Source organism: Melampsora larici-populina, assembly GCF_000204055.1.
Source record: "Melampsora larici-populina 98AG31 unplaced genomic scaffold MELLAscaffold_70, whole genome shotgun sequence".
NCBI classification, from domain to species: Eukaryota; Fungi; Basidiomycota; class Pucciniomycetes; order Pucciniales; family Melampsoraceae; genus Melampsora; species Melampsora laricis-populina.
The window spans coordinates 408-15526 of NW_006768834.1; the positions used below are offsets into that span (position 1 = coordinate 408).

The following is a 15119-nucleotide window of genomic DNA, read 5'->3' on the forward strand; positions in this document are numbered from 1 at the left end:
TAACTTTTTCACTTTTGATTCAAATATTTTAAAAATTGGCGCATTTTCTGCGCTAGTATCATTAATTTAATATTACACCTTAACATTTACCTTATGACATGTGTGCGCAAAGTTGTAACCCAAAACATCTCACCTACCTAGCGCGTGGGCTGCTCATGCTGTTGCTGAAGGATACAATTCTTGATCACCACTCCAATTGTTTTATGTATATTAATCATGATGATTAATATATATCTGCCTGTTTAAAGTCCTTTTGAATCTACCTCTACATCACATCCACAACATACATGGAAATATACATAACACTCAATGCTATGATCATCTCATCTTTCAAATTAGATCAACAAACCAATTATTGAATGCCTGATTACTGCTTTTTAGATCTGGTAATCCTTTATTGTCTATTTAAAACCCCACATAGTTGGGGCTCTCAAAGACTTGCTGGACTTCTGCAGTTTACGTGGTAAAAGCAGGGGACATTCTCACTTTGTCTCATAGTCAATCTTCATTCAAATTGATGAATCATTCCTCCCCTGAAATATGTCAATTGAATCAATATTTATCACATATTATGATAACATAGTATTATATTCACTTACATATTTCAGAACAGAAGGCCAAGTACATGGTTTTTCCGGTATTAGTGGCCAAAGGTGTGCCTATAGCACAGGTGATAACTTCTTCAATATTGTGTATTTTAATCAAAATTTGAGATAAAAGTCAGAATTGCGCCAATTGAATTGAAATTTGAGATTAAACTCAGAATTGCACCAATTGAATTACAAGACGCGCCCCAAGCTCAAAAAAACTGGAGTAATGCACCTCACCACCACATACAACAGCATACATCAAGCCTCACTAACTTTAATATCAATCCTACGTGCCGGTAATCAAGAAACACATTGATTTAGAGATGGAAAACTCAAGGCAAGGTCAGATTTTAGACCAGCAATCATTTATGGCGGCCTTACACCAACAATCTCCTCTTGAACATCAGCAATATTCAGATCAAAGCTATGAAGATTTAATTCATCAACCTTTTCAAAGACCTACTACGGATCATAATGGCTCAATATATTCTCAAAATATTCATAACAGTTTCAATTTAGGTAATCGAGTAACACCTTTAAATCAAAATCAAGCTGATATCAACCAAATCAATTATGTTCAAGAGGCTCAGTGTGCACCTATTGATTTCAATCAAGATCATCAACTTCCACAACCTCCATTGGTTGATAATCGGCCATGTATAAACCAAAATAATATCAATCAAAACATTCAGCTTCAACATACTCAAACCTTACCAAACACAAGTATAAATCAAAATATTCAGCTTCAACAGGTTCAAATCGTACCAAATCAATTCAATTCACTTTTAAACATTGATCAAAATCATCAAATATCGGTTCCGCACTCTCATCGCGCATCAGCACCAATAGCACCAATTGCTATAAGCTCTTCCCTAAATCGGCAATCAGAATCTGAACCTTTGGGTTTGACAAAAACAACAACATCCGATTCGATAGGAATCTCTACTGTGTCCCAGCCAGCAGGAAAGAAAGCGTCACAAACAAAGAAATCTGCATCTAGATCAAAGAGTTCAACACAAACTAAACCTAACAAAGATTCTAACTGTGAAGAGGAAGTGACTAAGAGCAACAAGGCTCTCTTGGACGAGTTCCTAACACCAGCCCAACGTCTACCCGATAATATCTCTCTTCCAGCTGATCTGACTGTAACTGAATTGTATGCGTTGGATGCCTCGCAGCTTAGGACGCTTGCTGACCAGCATACTCGTGGGCGAGGTCATGGGGCACCATCATTACAGAAGAGACAAATTCTGAGGGATTTTCACAACTCGACCGAGAAACTGCTTGCCATCTTGTGCATCCACCTTGGAATATCACAAGATGTGGCCTCAAACGAGATGTGAGGTGCTCTTCATCCTATTCTCAACTCTAATAGATTATACTTCTGACGTCTATCTTTCTTTTTTGAAGTGGAAAATGCGCATCCTTTAGGGCGTCAAGAAATTATGACTATTTCATAAAATCTAAGGCAGTCTCAGATATCTATCGACAAAGTGAGTACAGCTCAATTCACAATCTTAATACTGAATTCCGACTGAAAGCCAAGTTCTTGTTATGGACAGATGGTGGTCCTCTTAATCCTGTTTCCAGGGAACAAGTACGTGAACTATGGGCAAGTTATACAAAAGAAGAGCAAGATCAGTTTCGCAAAGCTGGCGAGGCATGCGATATTGGTGATATTGATGATATTGATAATATTGAACCAGAGGACAACATCGACAACATCGACAACATCGACGGGGTTAATCCAGATGTAATACCCGACAATCGTCCAACTCACAAAGGCTTACTCAAGATTGTTCGGGGATCGAATGATGAGGAGACCCGCAAGAATGGCTTCCGCACCAAAAGCCGTGACCTGGCGCATTCCAAAATCAAATGCGATGAGTTTGTGGCTAGCTTCATCCAGAAGGTAAGTACATAATTCATTCTTTTCATCTTTTTGTGTGACGCTGATTGATGATTGTTCAACTTGTGTGGCTCTCAGGCAAACAACATGTCTCGAATTCATCCGGCTCAATTCACTATCACAGCTGTCTCAACACACCTTTCTAAGCACTGCTTTCAATACATGTCGACTACACCTGGCTTATGGGAATGGGTGGATCATGACATCAATTCGTCTCCAACTCATGAAAGCACTACTTCAAAGATGCAGGCTTTTTTGACCGGTAAGACAGTTGCAGGCCTCGCGCGTCCTAAGCGAGCAAGTAAGTGATTTCTACTCAATCTTGTGCTCGATCACAATTAATGTCAAATTTTTGAATCGTTTCAGATGGCTCAAGGGTAGAATTAGAGAAGTTGAAGGCCACCTTGAACCAAATCATTCGTATGTACCTGGTTTTTTATCACCGCTGCCTGCCTGTGCAGTGGCTGACACGACATTTGATTCCAGGAAAAGCTACAGAAGCTGCAAACAAGCCTCAAGAAGCTTGGACTTGGTCAAATTGTGAAGCTCGCCTTGCCGAACAAGGCTTCAAGTTGCAATACGAGCCATCCGATCCTTTGTACAAGTTTTGGATCACTAATCCAAATTCTGCTGTCACTGAAGAGAAAGCTCGACAGATCAATATTGACCTTGTAACTCACCCGGTGTCACTCACCCCAATTCCAGGCTTTGTATTCAAGTACAAGTCCGGCAGGAATAACAAGCGAAAACGGGATGTTGGTCTTGATGAGGAAGAGGAGCGGATTGGGGATGTTAATCTCAACATAAATGACTCGAACAGCAACTAATTTAGCTTTCCCTGTCCATTCTTATCGCACAACAGTTTAGCAATCTATACTACACTACTAACCGATTATGTTTGTTCTTTATTCAATCTGGTGCCTCAACTTGCTCGACTCGTTTCCAAATATGTGTTTCTTTTGAACTTGCAATTAGTCCGTTTGTAATCTAGAGGTAACCGTTCCAAAAAAAAATCGAAAGAGCAATTCAAACCCTTTTGCATTTCAGAAATGCTGTTTTCTTTGTTGTCACTTTCACTTAATGAGCGTTTTGTTTATCTTCGATTCGGATCAGAAACTCAATCATATCAAACTCTCATTTCATTGTAACTTTTGGATCAGAAATTCAATCAGATCGAATGCTCATTTCATTGTCACTCATATTTCCGTTTCCATCTCCATTTCCATGTTCATTCTGATCATCAACCCCCATCACCAGTATTGTGATCTTCCTCATCTTCTTTTAATTTAAATCAAAGAATAGAAAAACAAAAACAAAAAATGACTAGCAAATTGTCGACCAGCAATCGCAGAAAGCGCTTGACCACAATCTTCAATTTGTTCAAATTTAATAAACACCTTACCTAATCCTTCAACCGATTCACTCGCTTTCGAATGTATTCTACCTTTTTGATTCTTCTTTGGTCTTGGGATCTTCACATCTTCAATCTTAACATATTTACCTTTTCAAGAAAGACACAATCAATCAATGTGTGTTTGAGAAGTAAGTTTAAGAAAAAAGAACAACGTACTGCATTCTTCTATAATATCTTCCAAAATCTCTTTATACTCTTCATCATCCACCAATTCTTCCGGATTCACCTTATTCAACATCTGTAAGACCTTAGTCCTTTCACCTTGACTAGCCTTCACCGCCGCCAAAACACTAGCAGTCGCTGCCGTTGTATTCGGATTATTACGCTTTTGCTTTTGTTTTAAGACATTTCTCATTCTAGTGACAACATTTCCAAAACATGATCTATACGTTTTGTTCGACTTGACAATGAGATGTGAGATTTTTTCAAGATGTTGTAAAGGTGCCAGTGAAGTTTGCTGAGCAAAGGTGAATGGCCCGACACTGACAGGCCCCTATGAGCGGTGACCGGGTAGGGCAAACCCGATGTTACACACGGACTTGACTGTAGGAAGTCTTAAGCCGGATTTGGGCAAGTTACGGTGTTGAATTTCAAAAAATTTCGCCCGGGGGACTTGTGTGTATTTGGGTGGGCTTAACAGGTCATCTCTGAGAGAGGCTGTTAACAGCCACACTCGACTAGTAGTCGTTTGAAATGTCCCCCTCAATTCGACTACTAGTCGAGTTGTACAGGGTCGCGCGGTGCTCACTTCATGAGAGAAATTTAAAACAAAATGAAAAGTGCGGCCATCAGTTTTAGAGGGCATGGTCGCATCCGCGCATAATTAGGAATGTTCCTTAAAAAAGGTTCCTTAGAGCATCCACAGCCGTGCCGTAAATTGGTATCGTACGGAGGGTCGCACGGGTCGTTTAGGGAAGTGTTTGAGGCATGATTTTTAACTGATGCACAGCCATGGTTCCGTACAGTACGGCTTGAAGCATATTTGGCAAGGTGAGTTATGGGTTATTGATCATCAAGGGGGATGATTTGCAGGGAGTGTCGGCGAGGAAGTGGGAGTTTTATGGGAAAAGCGAGGTACGGATGAATTTAGGGAGCAAGCCGAAATAGAACAAATTTCTTCTATTTTGGCTCACACGGAGGAAATTCCCTTAGCTACATGACAATAGGGGGTTTCAAGCCGGATTGTTTTTGTGAAAATCGTAAAAAAACAGACAAACTTTTTACAACAGTGGATTTTTAAAAATTTGTCTGATCTCATAAAAGACACTGTAAAAATAGATGAGCGTAAAAGGAGCAAACTTGTCTGATTGAGTATCCAGACAGCGCTGGACCGGATGATCTATGATCGGTCAAGCCAATCCAGCTTCAGAACTTTTGTTTTCTTCTTTACCACATCAATTGAATGCAATTCATCTCTATTCATTTTGTTGATCATCTCTTCACCTAATCAAATCCGATGGTCCGCACATCTCAACGAAAGAAGACATTGGCTGAGGTTGAAAACTTTTGTGAAATCATGGAGATCGATGAAGATGATGACTGGTTAGCGGAGCAGGTCTTAGGCAAAAAGATCTTGCCTTCGGTCGGCAACATACTCTTTGAGGACAATCCAGACACCGGTGACCTTATTGACATCTTGTTCAACAAAGCTGGCGAGGCTCGAGATCTGTTAGAGATCCTACAAGGCTTACGATACCACAACACTCAATGGAAGATGCCCTTTGAGATGGAATTCAGTCTCAATGACCTTCTCCGAGATCGAGAGGTCGAGTTTTGACAGTGCATGCGAACCTCACATGCTGGCTTCTACACCCTTCTTGATAGGATCTCCGCTCATCCTATCTTCATTTCCATCACCAACAACCCACAGCCTCCCGTCATCATTCAACTAGCTCTTGCCCTTGAACGCCTCAGCAGCAATGGAAATGGTTGTGCAGTGCGTAGGATGGGAAGAGACTACAAGAGATCAATGGGCGCTATTGTCAAATGTACCCGACGAGTAATTCACGCCATCATCAGCACAAGTAGTGACTATATACAGTGGCCTTGACCAGACAGACGAGAAGATATATCGGCAGTGATGGCTCTAGAGGGTTTCCCAGGGTGTGTAGGTTTTGTTGATGGAACCAACATCCCTCTCTACCAACGGCCAGGTCTTGACGGCGAGACCTTTTTCGATTGAAAAAAACATTACTCAATCAATTGTCAAGTTGTCTGTGACTGTGATCACTGTATCACAGCTTTCTACACTGGATGGCCTGGATCCTGTCATGATTACAAGTGCTTTTTGATGATGACACTTTGTACTGAACCAGAACGTTGGTTTTCGGAAGGTGAGTTCATCAGTTCAACCGATGTGTTTCATTTTGAACAAGTCTCATTGACAAAATCATCTTTGATCATAGGTGAATACATATTAGGCAACTCTGCCTACAAAATCAGCAACGCCGTGGTCTCTACGTGTAAAGGTCAAGCAGCCAATCTTCCGGAAAACAAAGCGTTCAACACACTTGTTGCACAAGTTCGTATACGCAACAAACATACAATTGGATCTCAAAGTGCCGTTGGGCCTTGCTTCAATGCTTACGGCTTTGACTTGACAAGGCCAAGCACATGAAGTCAACCCTTCAATGGATACATGCCTGTTTTATCCTACACAACCTACTTGCTGCACTGGGAGATCAATGGGACAACGAATATGCTGATGACTATGCAAATGACACATATCAAGGTGTGGATAGCTTGTTTTTGGCAATGAATGATATTAGAGATAATGAAATTGGTCGTTTACGCAGAGAGCTAGTGCAAGACTTTGCTTTAGCATTTGATCAAGAAGATGTGTAGGTCCTTCTTTGTTCAAATAATACATGATTCAATTGTACATTCAGAATTATCTTTATTTCATGAGTACATGATGAACATGTACCTTCTGTGCAAAGAAACAAACAAATTTATTTTCATCTAATAGAACAACATTGAAATAACACACAAGCTGATCAGATCAACAAATGATCACAAAGAACTTGACATTTTGAGTAATAAGATACTTGACATTTTGAGTAATAAGATACTTGACATTTTGAGTAATAAGATACTTGACATTGTGAATAGAAAGAAATTTTCATTCATTAAACACTATCTTCAAGTACACTGAAATTTCATCTACAGACACACCATCCCTTTGACAGGTCTCCATAACATCTAAACAAGTTCTCAATGCTAAAGTACTGGCTTGTGCCTGTTGGTTCACAGCTGCTTGAGAGGCTTCTAAATTGAACTTCTCACAAGCCCAGACAATTTCTCTGTCATTCTTATCAGCTTCTACCTGCACTCGTCTCTCTTCAATAAGTGTCCGCCTTATCTCAGTGTCCATACTTCTCTCTTCACGACGTTTCATATTCTCATCGTCACACTCATACTTGATCTTGTCCCAGGTCAGTGATTCTTTAGCTCGTTGATTTTCAGAGTTGAGTTTTTTCAAATCATTCCCATTCTTGGCTTGAAACTTTGAATCTAGGAACATGTACTTCTTATTGTCACGGTCGTCCATAAGAAAGTGTGCTGGTCCTTTGCGGTGTTTTTGATTGGATTCATCAATTGTTGCCAAAGGTTTGGCAGGTTGATCGTCAGTGGCTGCATTTGAAGGCTTGCGTTTTTTGTTTGTCGAAGAGGTTTGATCTGCTTCAATTGGTGTATTGGCAATTACAGGTGGAGCAATTGGAGACGGCAGAGCAATTGGGGATTGGAGTGGTGGAAACTCAGGATCAAGAGAATCTTCAATATTGTCTAGGATTGGATCTTTGTTTGTAGGAGTCCAAAAGAAAGGCAGACCAATTGACGTCATCACCAGAAAGTGAGTTGAGAATAGGATCAATCACGTTGTCATCATCTTCAACCTGATTAACTGCTTGTGTACCTTCAATAATGACTGAATCGTCTTCTCAATCATTTTCTGAAGCTGTCTCTATATCTTCTTCAATTTGATTCATGCTATCCAAGAGGGCGTGTGGGATGACATTGGATTTGTGTCCATAGAGTTTGTCTAGAAGTTCATAGCAAGGACATATTTTTTCTGCTTTTTTTTTGAGGGTGTCCATTTCATCGTCTGCTTCAAGACCTTCACCTATACTTTTGAAAAGTTTCTTGGCTGCTATATATTTCTCTTTTATGATTCTCCACCTCTTCAACAAATCAGTCCCTTTCAAAGCCATTTGTTCATTAGAGTTTTTTGTTGATGTGCAATTGTTATTGTTATGAAGGAAATTCATCATACTTGCAACTGTAGTCCATGCCCCATTTTAACTGAGGCCAAGGCTTGACTTGCTCCCCGATCCAAAAAGGGCGTTATTGACTTTAGGCTTACTGATTTCCTCAATTAAACACGCCAAATCCTTGCAATCAAAGCGAGGATTGGTATGAGCTATCTTGGCCGTCTTCTCATTGTCTTGGACAGGATCAGGTAATTTGGATGATTTTTTGAAAGTGGTTGCTTTAGGAAGAGTAGAAAGAACCCCCGCTGGCTGTTTGGGCAAGGTCCTTTTAGCAGGTACTGGAGTTTTTGATACAGTCGGCTTTGCAGGAGTCGGCTTGGCAGGAGTAGAGCCTGATTCAATCTGTTTGCACATCTCTTTTGACTTTTGAATCTCAGCTGGAGTCGGGGTGGCGTTTGGACCCAGATTCAAGAGTGTGACATCCTCCTGGACCTGTGCCTTTGTCTTTTGAACCATTCTAAAAACAATCCAAAGTGTCAGCAAGCACATTCTGAATCACTCATTCCTTATAAATTCAAATAAAAACAAACCTGCTAATTGTTTGACTGGGTCAACCTTTATTGTGTTTTTTTCTAAACAATTGGGTTGATCTGAAATGGGACAAATGCCCCTGGAATTCATAGCGTGAAGCCAACAATTCGTGGGACACTCAACACCAATAACAGAGACTCAATTATCGAATTGTTGATACAGGGCGATCCTGAAGTTATCAATGGTACTAAAACTTAAAAAAGAAAGAGATACACTATGTGAGTATCTTTTGCTTTCAGTGATCTAAACAAATTAGACGAAGAAGCTTATTACAAAAATAAAAAGAAGGGATTCAACTAAATAATGAAAATTGTTGACTAACGGACGTCCAAATAACTTCAAGATAAGGGCTGGTTGATTGCTGAACAATCAAAGATAAAAGATAACTAGATGAAACAAAATAAACAACTGTAAGTTTATTTTTCAAAGACTTTTGATTGATCTTAGTTGAAACTGATTTGATCTAAATTTCACTTACTTCTCCACCTAGCTGGCTGATGAGTGAAACCCAATAGAAAATGGTCAGTAAGTCAATTGTCTTCTATAATGAATTCAGAGCTGATTGTCTCACCTTGGAATTGATGATTGAGTCAAGGTTAAGAACTAAAGAATTAATTTGAACAATTGAATTCAGAAGAAACCTTGAGGATAATCTTGATCCAAGTTGATCAAGGTAAAGAAATGATTATTCAAATCAAAAAGAATTGAGATTAAACTAATAATTGAATAACTTGAGGATAAATTTGAATCAATGATGAAGAAAAGATCAAATTCAAAAGGAATCTTGCAAATAAACTAATGATCTGATAACTTGAGACTAAAGACTTGAATTAAAAGATTACATTCAAAAGGAATCTTGAGAAGTAAACTGAAAACTAATAATTGAATCACTTGAGGATAAATTTGAATTGATGAAGAAGATCGAACGAAAGATTTGATTGGAGAGATCAAATTTGAAAGGAATCAGCTTGTGAATAAACTTGAGGAAGAATTGATGATGGAGATCAAAGCCGAGGTGAAGAGGTAAAGAACTGAAGAGGTAAGGAGGTGGTCTTGAAGATCAAGAGATGATCTTGAGTTGTGTTTTTTGATCGGTCAGCTGTAAAAAGAACCACAAAGATACAGCATCTTGTCCGGATTGCTGGACTATTACGCAAATATACGGTTTTATGAATTTGGGACACCTAAAAAGGTGTCCTGGAGTTTTAAATTTTATGGTATATTTTACAGTTTTGGACAGCTTACTGTACTGAAAAATACCGTCAAAAATCCGACTTGAAACCCCCTAATAAGGGGTTTCAAGTTTGAGTTTTTGCGTATCTTTACGTTTTAAAAACTTGGACGATGTTACAAATTTTACATAAAATAATTTTAAAACGGACAACCTTTTTACGTCTCCCGTTTTAAAATTAGCGTAAATTTACGCTTATAAAAAGTATCTGGTCAACCTTTTGACCTTTTCAATGATGGTATCGCCCACTTCATCAAACATGAGATCGGTCAAGAAGGCCATCTTGTCATTGTCTTTGAAGGGAATGTTGCCAAAGCTTGGAACAATTGGTTCACCACTTTTATTCTTTTTACGACGATAATCATTCAACGTGCTTGCTTCTTACAAACGGTCAAGTTTAAAGTTTTACGCTGTTGTATAAAACTTGACCGATTTTTTAAAAAAGCGTATAAAAATTGTAACTTGAAACCCCTTAATTTAGGGCATTGGCTGTGGATGTTTTTGCCCTAAATTTCCGTACAACACGGTTTACGCCACACAGCTGTGGATGCTCTTAAGAGCATCCACTATGTTGAGGGTGTTTTATCGTAAATTTTGCGGTCCTGATTGCAAAATTTAATCATGCGTGTTGTAGCTAAGTTGTTAACCGCATGAAATCCACTATGGGATGATGTAACGTAGGATTTAACTACGATAATCTGTTCTTAGAACACTATACACGCTATGGCAAAGTCGAGACTCGAATTAAAGTATCTTACCACACCTCACCCAGCCTATGCTGATGACTACCTTGGTGACCAGAAAGAACCAAATTGATGCCTTCAGGTTTTGACAATCAGCAAAGAGCTTTCTCACCTCTTGTTTGATCTTGGTGACATCGATCGCGCGAGATGACTTCTTTTGAACAAAGGTGCTTTTTTTAGCAAATCCGGAGTAAACAGCTACTATCAACAAGCTGAGGGTTCGAGGGAAGAGGGAAGGTTTTGAGTGAAGGTGGTGAGTGCAGAGCTGGATGGGAGATAGATCATTGGATGGCTGTTGACCGTTTGGATGCGCCAAAAGTTTACGATAAATCAAGTCGTAGGCTTTCGTAGATTTGAACAAGCGGACTGCAAGACTTGACGCGGTCGTACGGACCGCATGTCTAAAACAGGTCCATAGTGGACCTGTCTGGATTTTAGCGTTACGGTAACGCTAAATCACGTCGTTAACGCACCCATAGTGGATGCTCTAATAACCCTAAGGAACGTTCCTAAACAAGTATTGCACATGTATATTGCAAATCCCTGCCAACCGCAGCACTGCCAGCATTAAAGAGGTTCCCAGATGGGAATACGGGTCCTAGTGATCAGATTCCCATTCTGCTACTGTTACACAGTTCCATGAATATTTCCTGAGTAGCCATTGTGATATATGTAGTCAATATTTTGAAATGAAATGTACGTCTCAATCTGAACAAAGTTACAACATGTATTACACATGATTTTCTTATCTAGATGAGCAGATAACTGAGCGGACCTGTATGTAGCTGATAGCTAAGGATTTACTCAGATGTTTGCACATATGTAGTGTATGCTTTATGGCTCAGATGTGCAGTGCAAGATGATTTGATTCTGCATTCTTCTCTCAATGATATTCCCAGCCTAGGTCATGTTCCGACCAGGGAACCTATTTAATGCTGGCAGCATGTCAGACTACAGACCAATGTGTTGCACAGTGAGATACCCAATACACCAACTCCCAATGCATAACATGTTATCCACTGTTATCCAGCTATACACAAGGAGCGAGGTCCTCCTTGCTTTTGGATGCCCAACCACGTAGCCCTGTCAATGGCATCGATGTTTATCTGCTAAAACACAATAATGCAACCTTTGCAGGACCACAACGGAAAACATCAGGAAAGTTTTAGCCACGCTTGATAAACATAACAGACTCTACATATTGCTTACTGGTGTTAGTGACAAATCAAGCTATTTGATAGGTAGGATTTTATAACCTTTCAAAAAGGAAGAGACTACAACTTTGTTCGGAAGTATGAGTTTATCAAACAGCAACTAGTTGAGAACCGGATGGAAAATGAGGACTGTTATCAAGATGAGCTACACATAATGGCGTGATTTTTGGACCATCAATGTCCAATGATTCAATCAACGTAAGGAAATGAAAACAACACATAAAAACTTGACAATGGTTGAGAAAAACTTGACAACTTTTGAAGTTGCAAACAGCTGTATTATGTCAGCCCTGAGTACATATACATGTACCCAAAACTAACCTGTAACAGTAAAAAACACCATGTATAAAATTAATTACATGTTACATACTGAGCATAGACGGTATGTAACATGTAATACAATGTATCAAAACCTTCATTACATATACATAAACCTATAAAACAACATGTAATATGTAATAAATCACCATTTACACCTCATAACTCAGTGTCAAGAGTTAAATGCTTATGTTACATATCACACATAACATGTATATGTAATTAAGCATTACTAGTAACAATCATTACTATATGTTAATGACTAACCCTGAACCAATGTAGTGATAATAACAAATATCACTACAGTTAGGTTTAGAGAGGAGAGTATATAAACCCCTCCTCTCTCAGCCTTCAGAGATTCCCCCCAAGCAATAATTACTCACTCCTTTTAAAGAACAATTAAAGTTCAACTGAAGTAAATATCAAGAGTCTTATATAAATAAGACTAGTGATAAGCTTCATTAACTTTAATCAGCTTCCTGATTAAAAATAGGTAATACAATTCTTCACTCCCCTCTGGATCCTCTACTTCCCCTAAGTAGAAACCCAATCAAGGCTAGTGACCTTCAACAACTCCAGGCTGGTGACCTTAAGAAGAACTGCAGGCCGGTGACCTTAAGAATAACCCCAAGTTGGTGACTTTAAGGACAACCAGATTGGTGAACTAACTCACTCTTTGATCTGTTACAATAAGGATTAAAGGAAGGTCCAGGATCCAACCTTCACTTATTATAATAAAACTTTATTATAAATAATAAATCTCCTCTTCAGGAGTCAATTAAAGGAAGTCTTCCTGGGTTTGTCCAAACAGACTATCAGTCCTTTTTTTTCTTCCTTTCTTTTTCTTCCTTACTTCAATTTGTACCTACTAAATATTTGAAATAAAGAAGTAAAAATTAAGTAAACCTACTATTTACCATTTAGTGAGCATTGAGTACTCCTACAAAGAGCACCAAACCCTCACATATTATTTATGAGCTGAGCCAATTTTTGTTAGAGTATGTAGAGTACATAGACACATTGCACATTGTTAAGTTGAGAGTTGCATGGGTGGAAGGAGGTGGAAGGATGAACTCAATTGGTCACGGTATCTGTACGTGGGACTGTCAATTGACACTTTGTGCATAGGAACTATATTCCTTAAGCATCTAGGGAATGTTCCTAGTTATGCTCAAGTGCAACCGTGTTCTGCAGTTTTATGGTAGCAGTGCTGATGGAAGTATTCTTTAGTGATTACGGAAGTGAAGATAGTAAACTTATCAGAAGTCCCCCTGCCCAAGTAGTTGATGGAGGGACTTACGGCTAATGTCCTGTTTGTACACTCACAACAGCAAGGTTTTTGGCCACTTTTCTGTTTTTGGCCATTTTAAGGGCTCCAAACCTCATAGAATCTTACATCCAACTGCACAGAGCTTCCTTGACATCTTGTACCTCTCTTGGTACTGGTTTCAGATCTTCATTGTGGATAGATTTGATGCTATTGGGATTCTTGAACACTGTGTTTTTGGGCAGAACAGCACGCTTTAGTGGTCCTGTATCAAATTTGGTGTTCCAGCTAACACTTTTTACAACTCTTTGGAGTGGGCTCAATCAATACAATGGGTAAAAAACACGGTAAGTTGGAGGATCCAACCTGGCGGGAGACTATCCAAGAGACTTCAAAAATTGAGAAAAAAAGGCGCTGTGAGGCGTTCGGCTTTGTTTATCTGGCCTTTTACGGGCCTGTACGATGATTTATAGCTCGCAAATCAACACTTCAATCAATTTGTATGTCATTCAACAAAACTCTTTGATGATTGCACCGATCTACGCCCATATGAGGATAAAATTGTCACCGTGTGAGCACAGTAGCTGATCATAGAGTCTTCTTGCAAAAAAATCATTCACGGGAAAAATGAGAACGATAAATAAAAAAATGAAAAAGAAACACAAAAAGGTACTAATCAAAATCAAGAAGAGAGACGCAATACAAAAACAAACAAGAACAATGATAAAATATACCAGAACAACGATAAGAAATGTCAAAACAACGATAAAAATACAAAAATGAAGATCAAAGATACAGTAACAAGGGTCAAAGATGCACATAGAGATAATCAATGCAAGAACAATGTCAAAAACAGGATAACAGTGATGAAAACATGAGGATAAAAACTTGAAATCGTTGACATAAACATGAGAAAATTGATAAAAAGCAATTGGTTAGGCCTGGTTAGGGGGGTTAGGGGTTTGGGCTTAGGCTTAGGGCTTGAGGAAATATCAAGAATGTGGAGGAATGTGGCAAAGGATGTTATTTCATTTTTGAATGAAAATGCATTTTGATACAGCATTTATTTCTAAAGTCTCTCTGGTAGTCTCTCTTGTAGTCTCCCTCTCTCCCCAGGTTGGATCCTCCACCGTTCCCAAAAAACACACACAAGGACATGTACAAGGTACAAATGAAGATCCTTGCCAAAGGAAGCAAGATTTGATGAGGTCTGTGACCCTCATAATGGGCAAAAACAAAAAAAAATGACCAAAAATCTTGCTGTTGTGAGTATGAAAACCTGACATTAGCCGCAAGTCCCTCCCTTGACTACTTGGGTGGGGGGATTTCTGATAAGTAAGGCCCCGTTTGGTATAGCTTTCAGCTTTTACAAATACATTAGAAATTAATAGATTATGCAGTGTATAATCTATTATTTTATGAAGCCTCAGATCTGAAATTCAATTTTCAAAGCAAAAACAATTGATGGTGTTTGGTCTTTTTGGTATTTCACCAAACAAGACCACATATCAATCAGAATATATCATCAGCTTTATTCTTGCTCGGTCAATTCAATTTTGGACATTTAAGAGATCAACTGAACTTGGCTATTGATTCATTGATGACTCGATAGAATCATCACATTGATGGTT

The 15119-nt window shown here is 39.0% G+C and overlaps 2 protein-coding genes across 2 annotated transcripts; one reads left to right on the plus strand and one right to left on the minus strand.

The window, feature by feature from the left end:
• Nucleotides 1–958: 958 nt before the first annotated feature.
• On the plus strand, nt 959–3326 carry MELLADRAFT_94626 (uncharacterized protein; the record flags this gene model as incomplete). Its single annotated transcript, XM_007417250.1, has 6 exons — nt 959–1929; nt 2001–2083; nt 2132–2502; nt 2578–2800; nt 2866–2919; nt 2986–3326. The coding sequence occupies 6 exons, from the start codon at nt 959–961 to the stop codon at nt 3324–3326; spliced, it is 2043 nt and encodes a 680-aa protein (XP_007417312.1).
• A 495-nt stretch (nt 3327–3821) lies between these two features.
• On the minus strand, nt 3822–4127 carry MELLADRAFT_31912 (uncharacterized protein; the record flags this gene model as incomplete). Its single annotated transcript, XM_007417225.1, has 2 exons — nt 3822–4000; nt 4070–4127. Coding segments are annotated over 2 exons (237 nt in total), but the record flags the coding sequence as incomplete, so codon positions are not given.
• Between the last annotated feature and the right edge of the window lie 10992 nt (nt 4128–15119).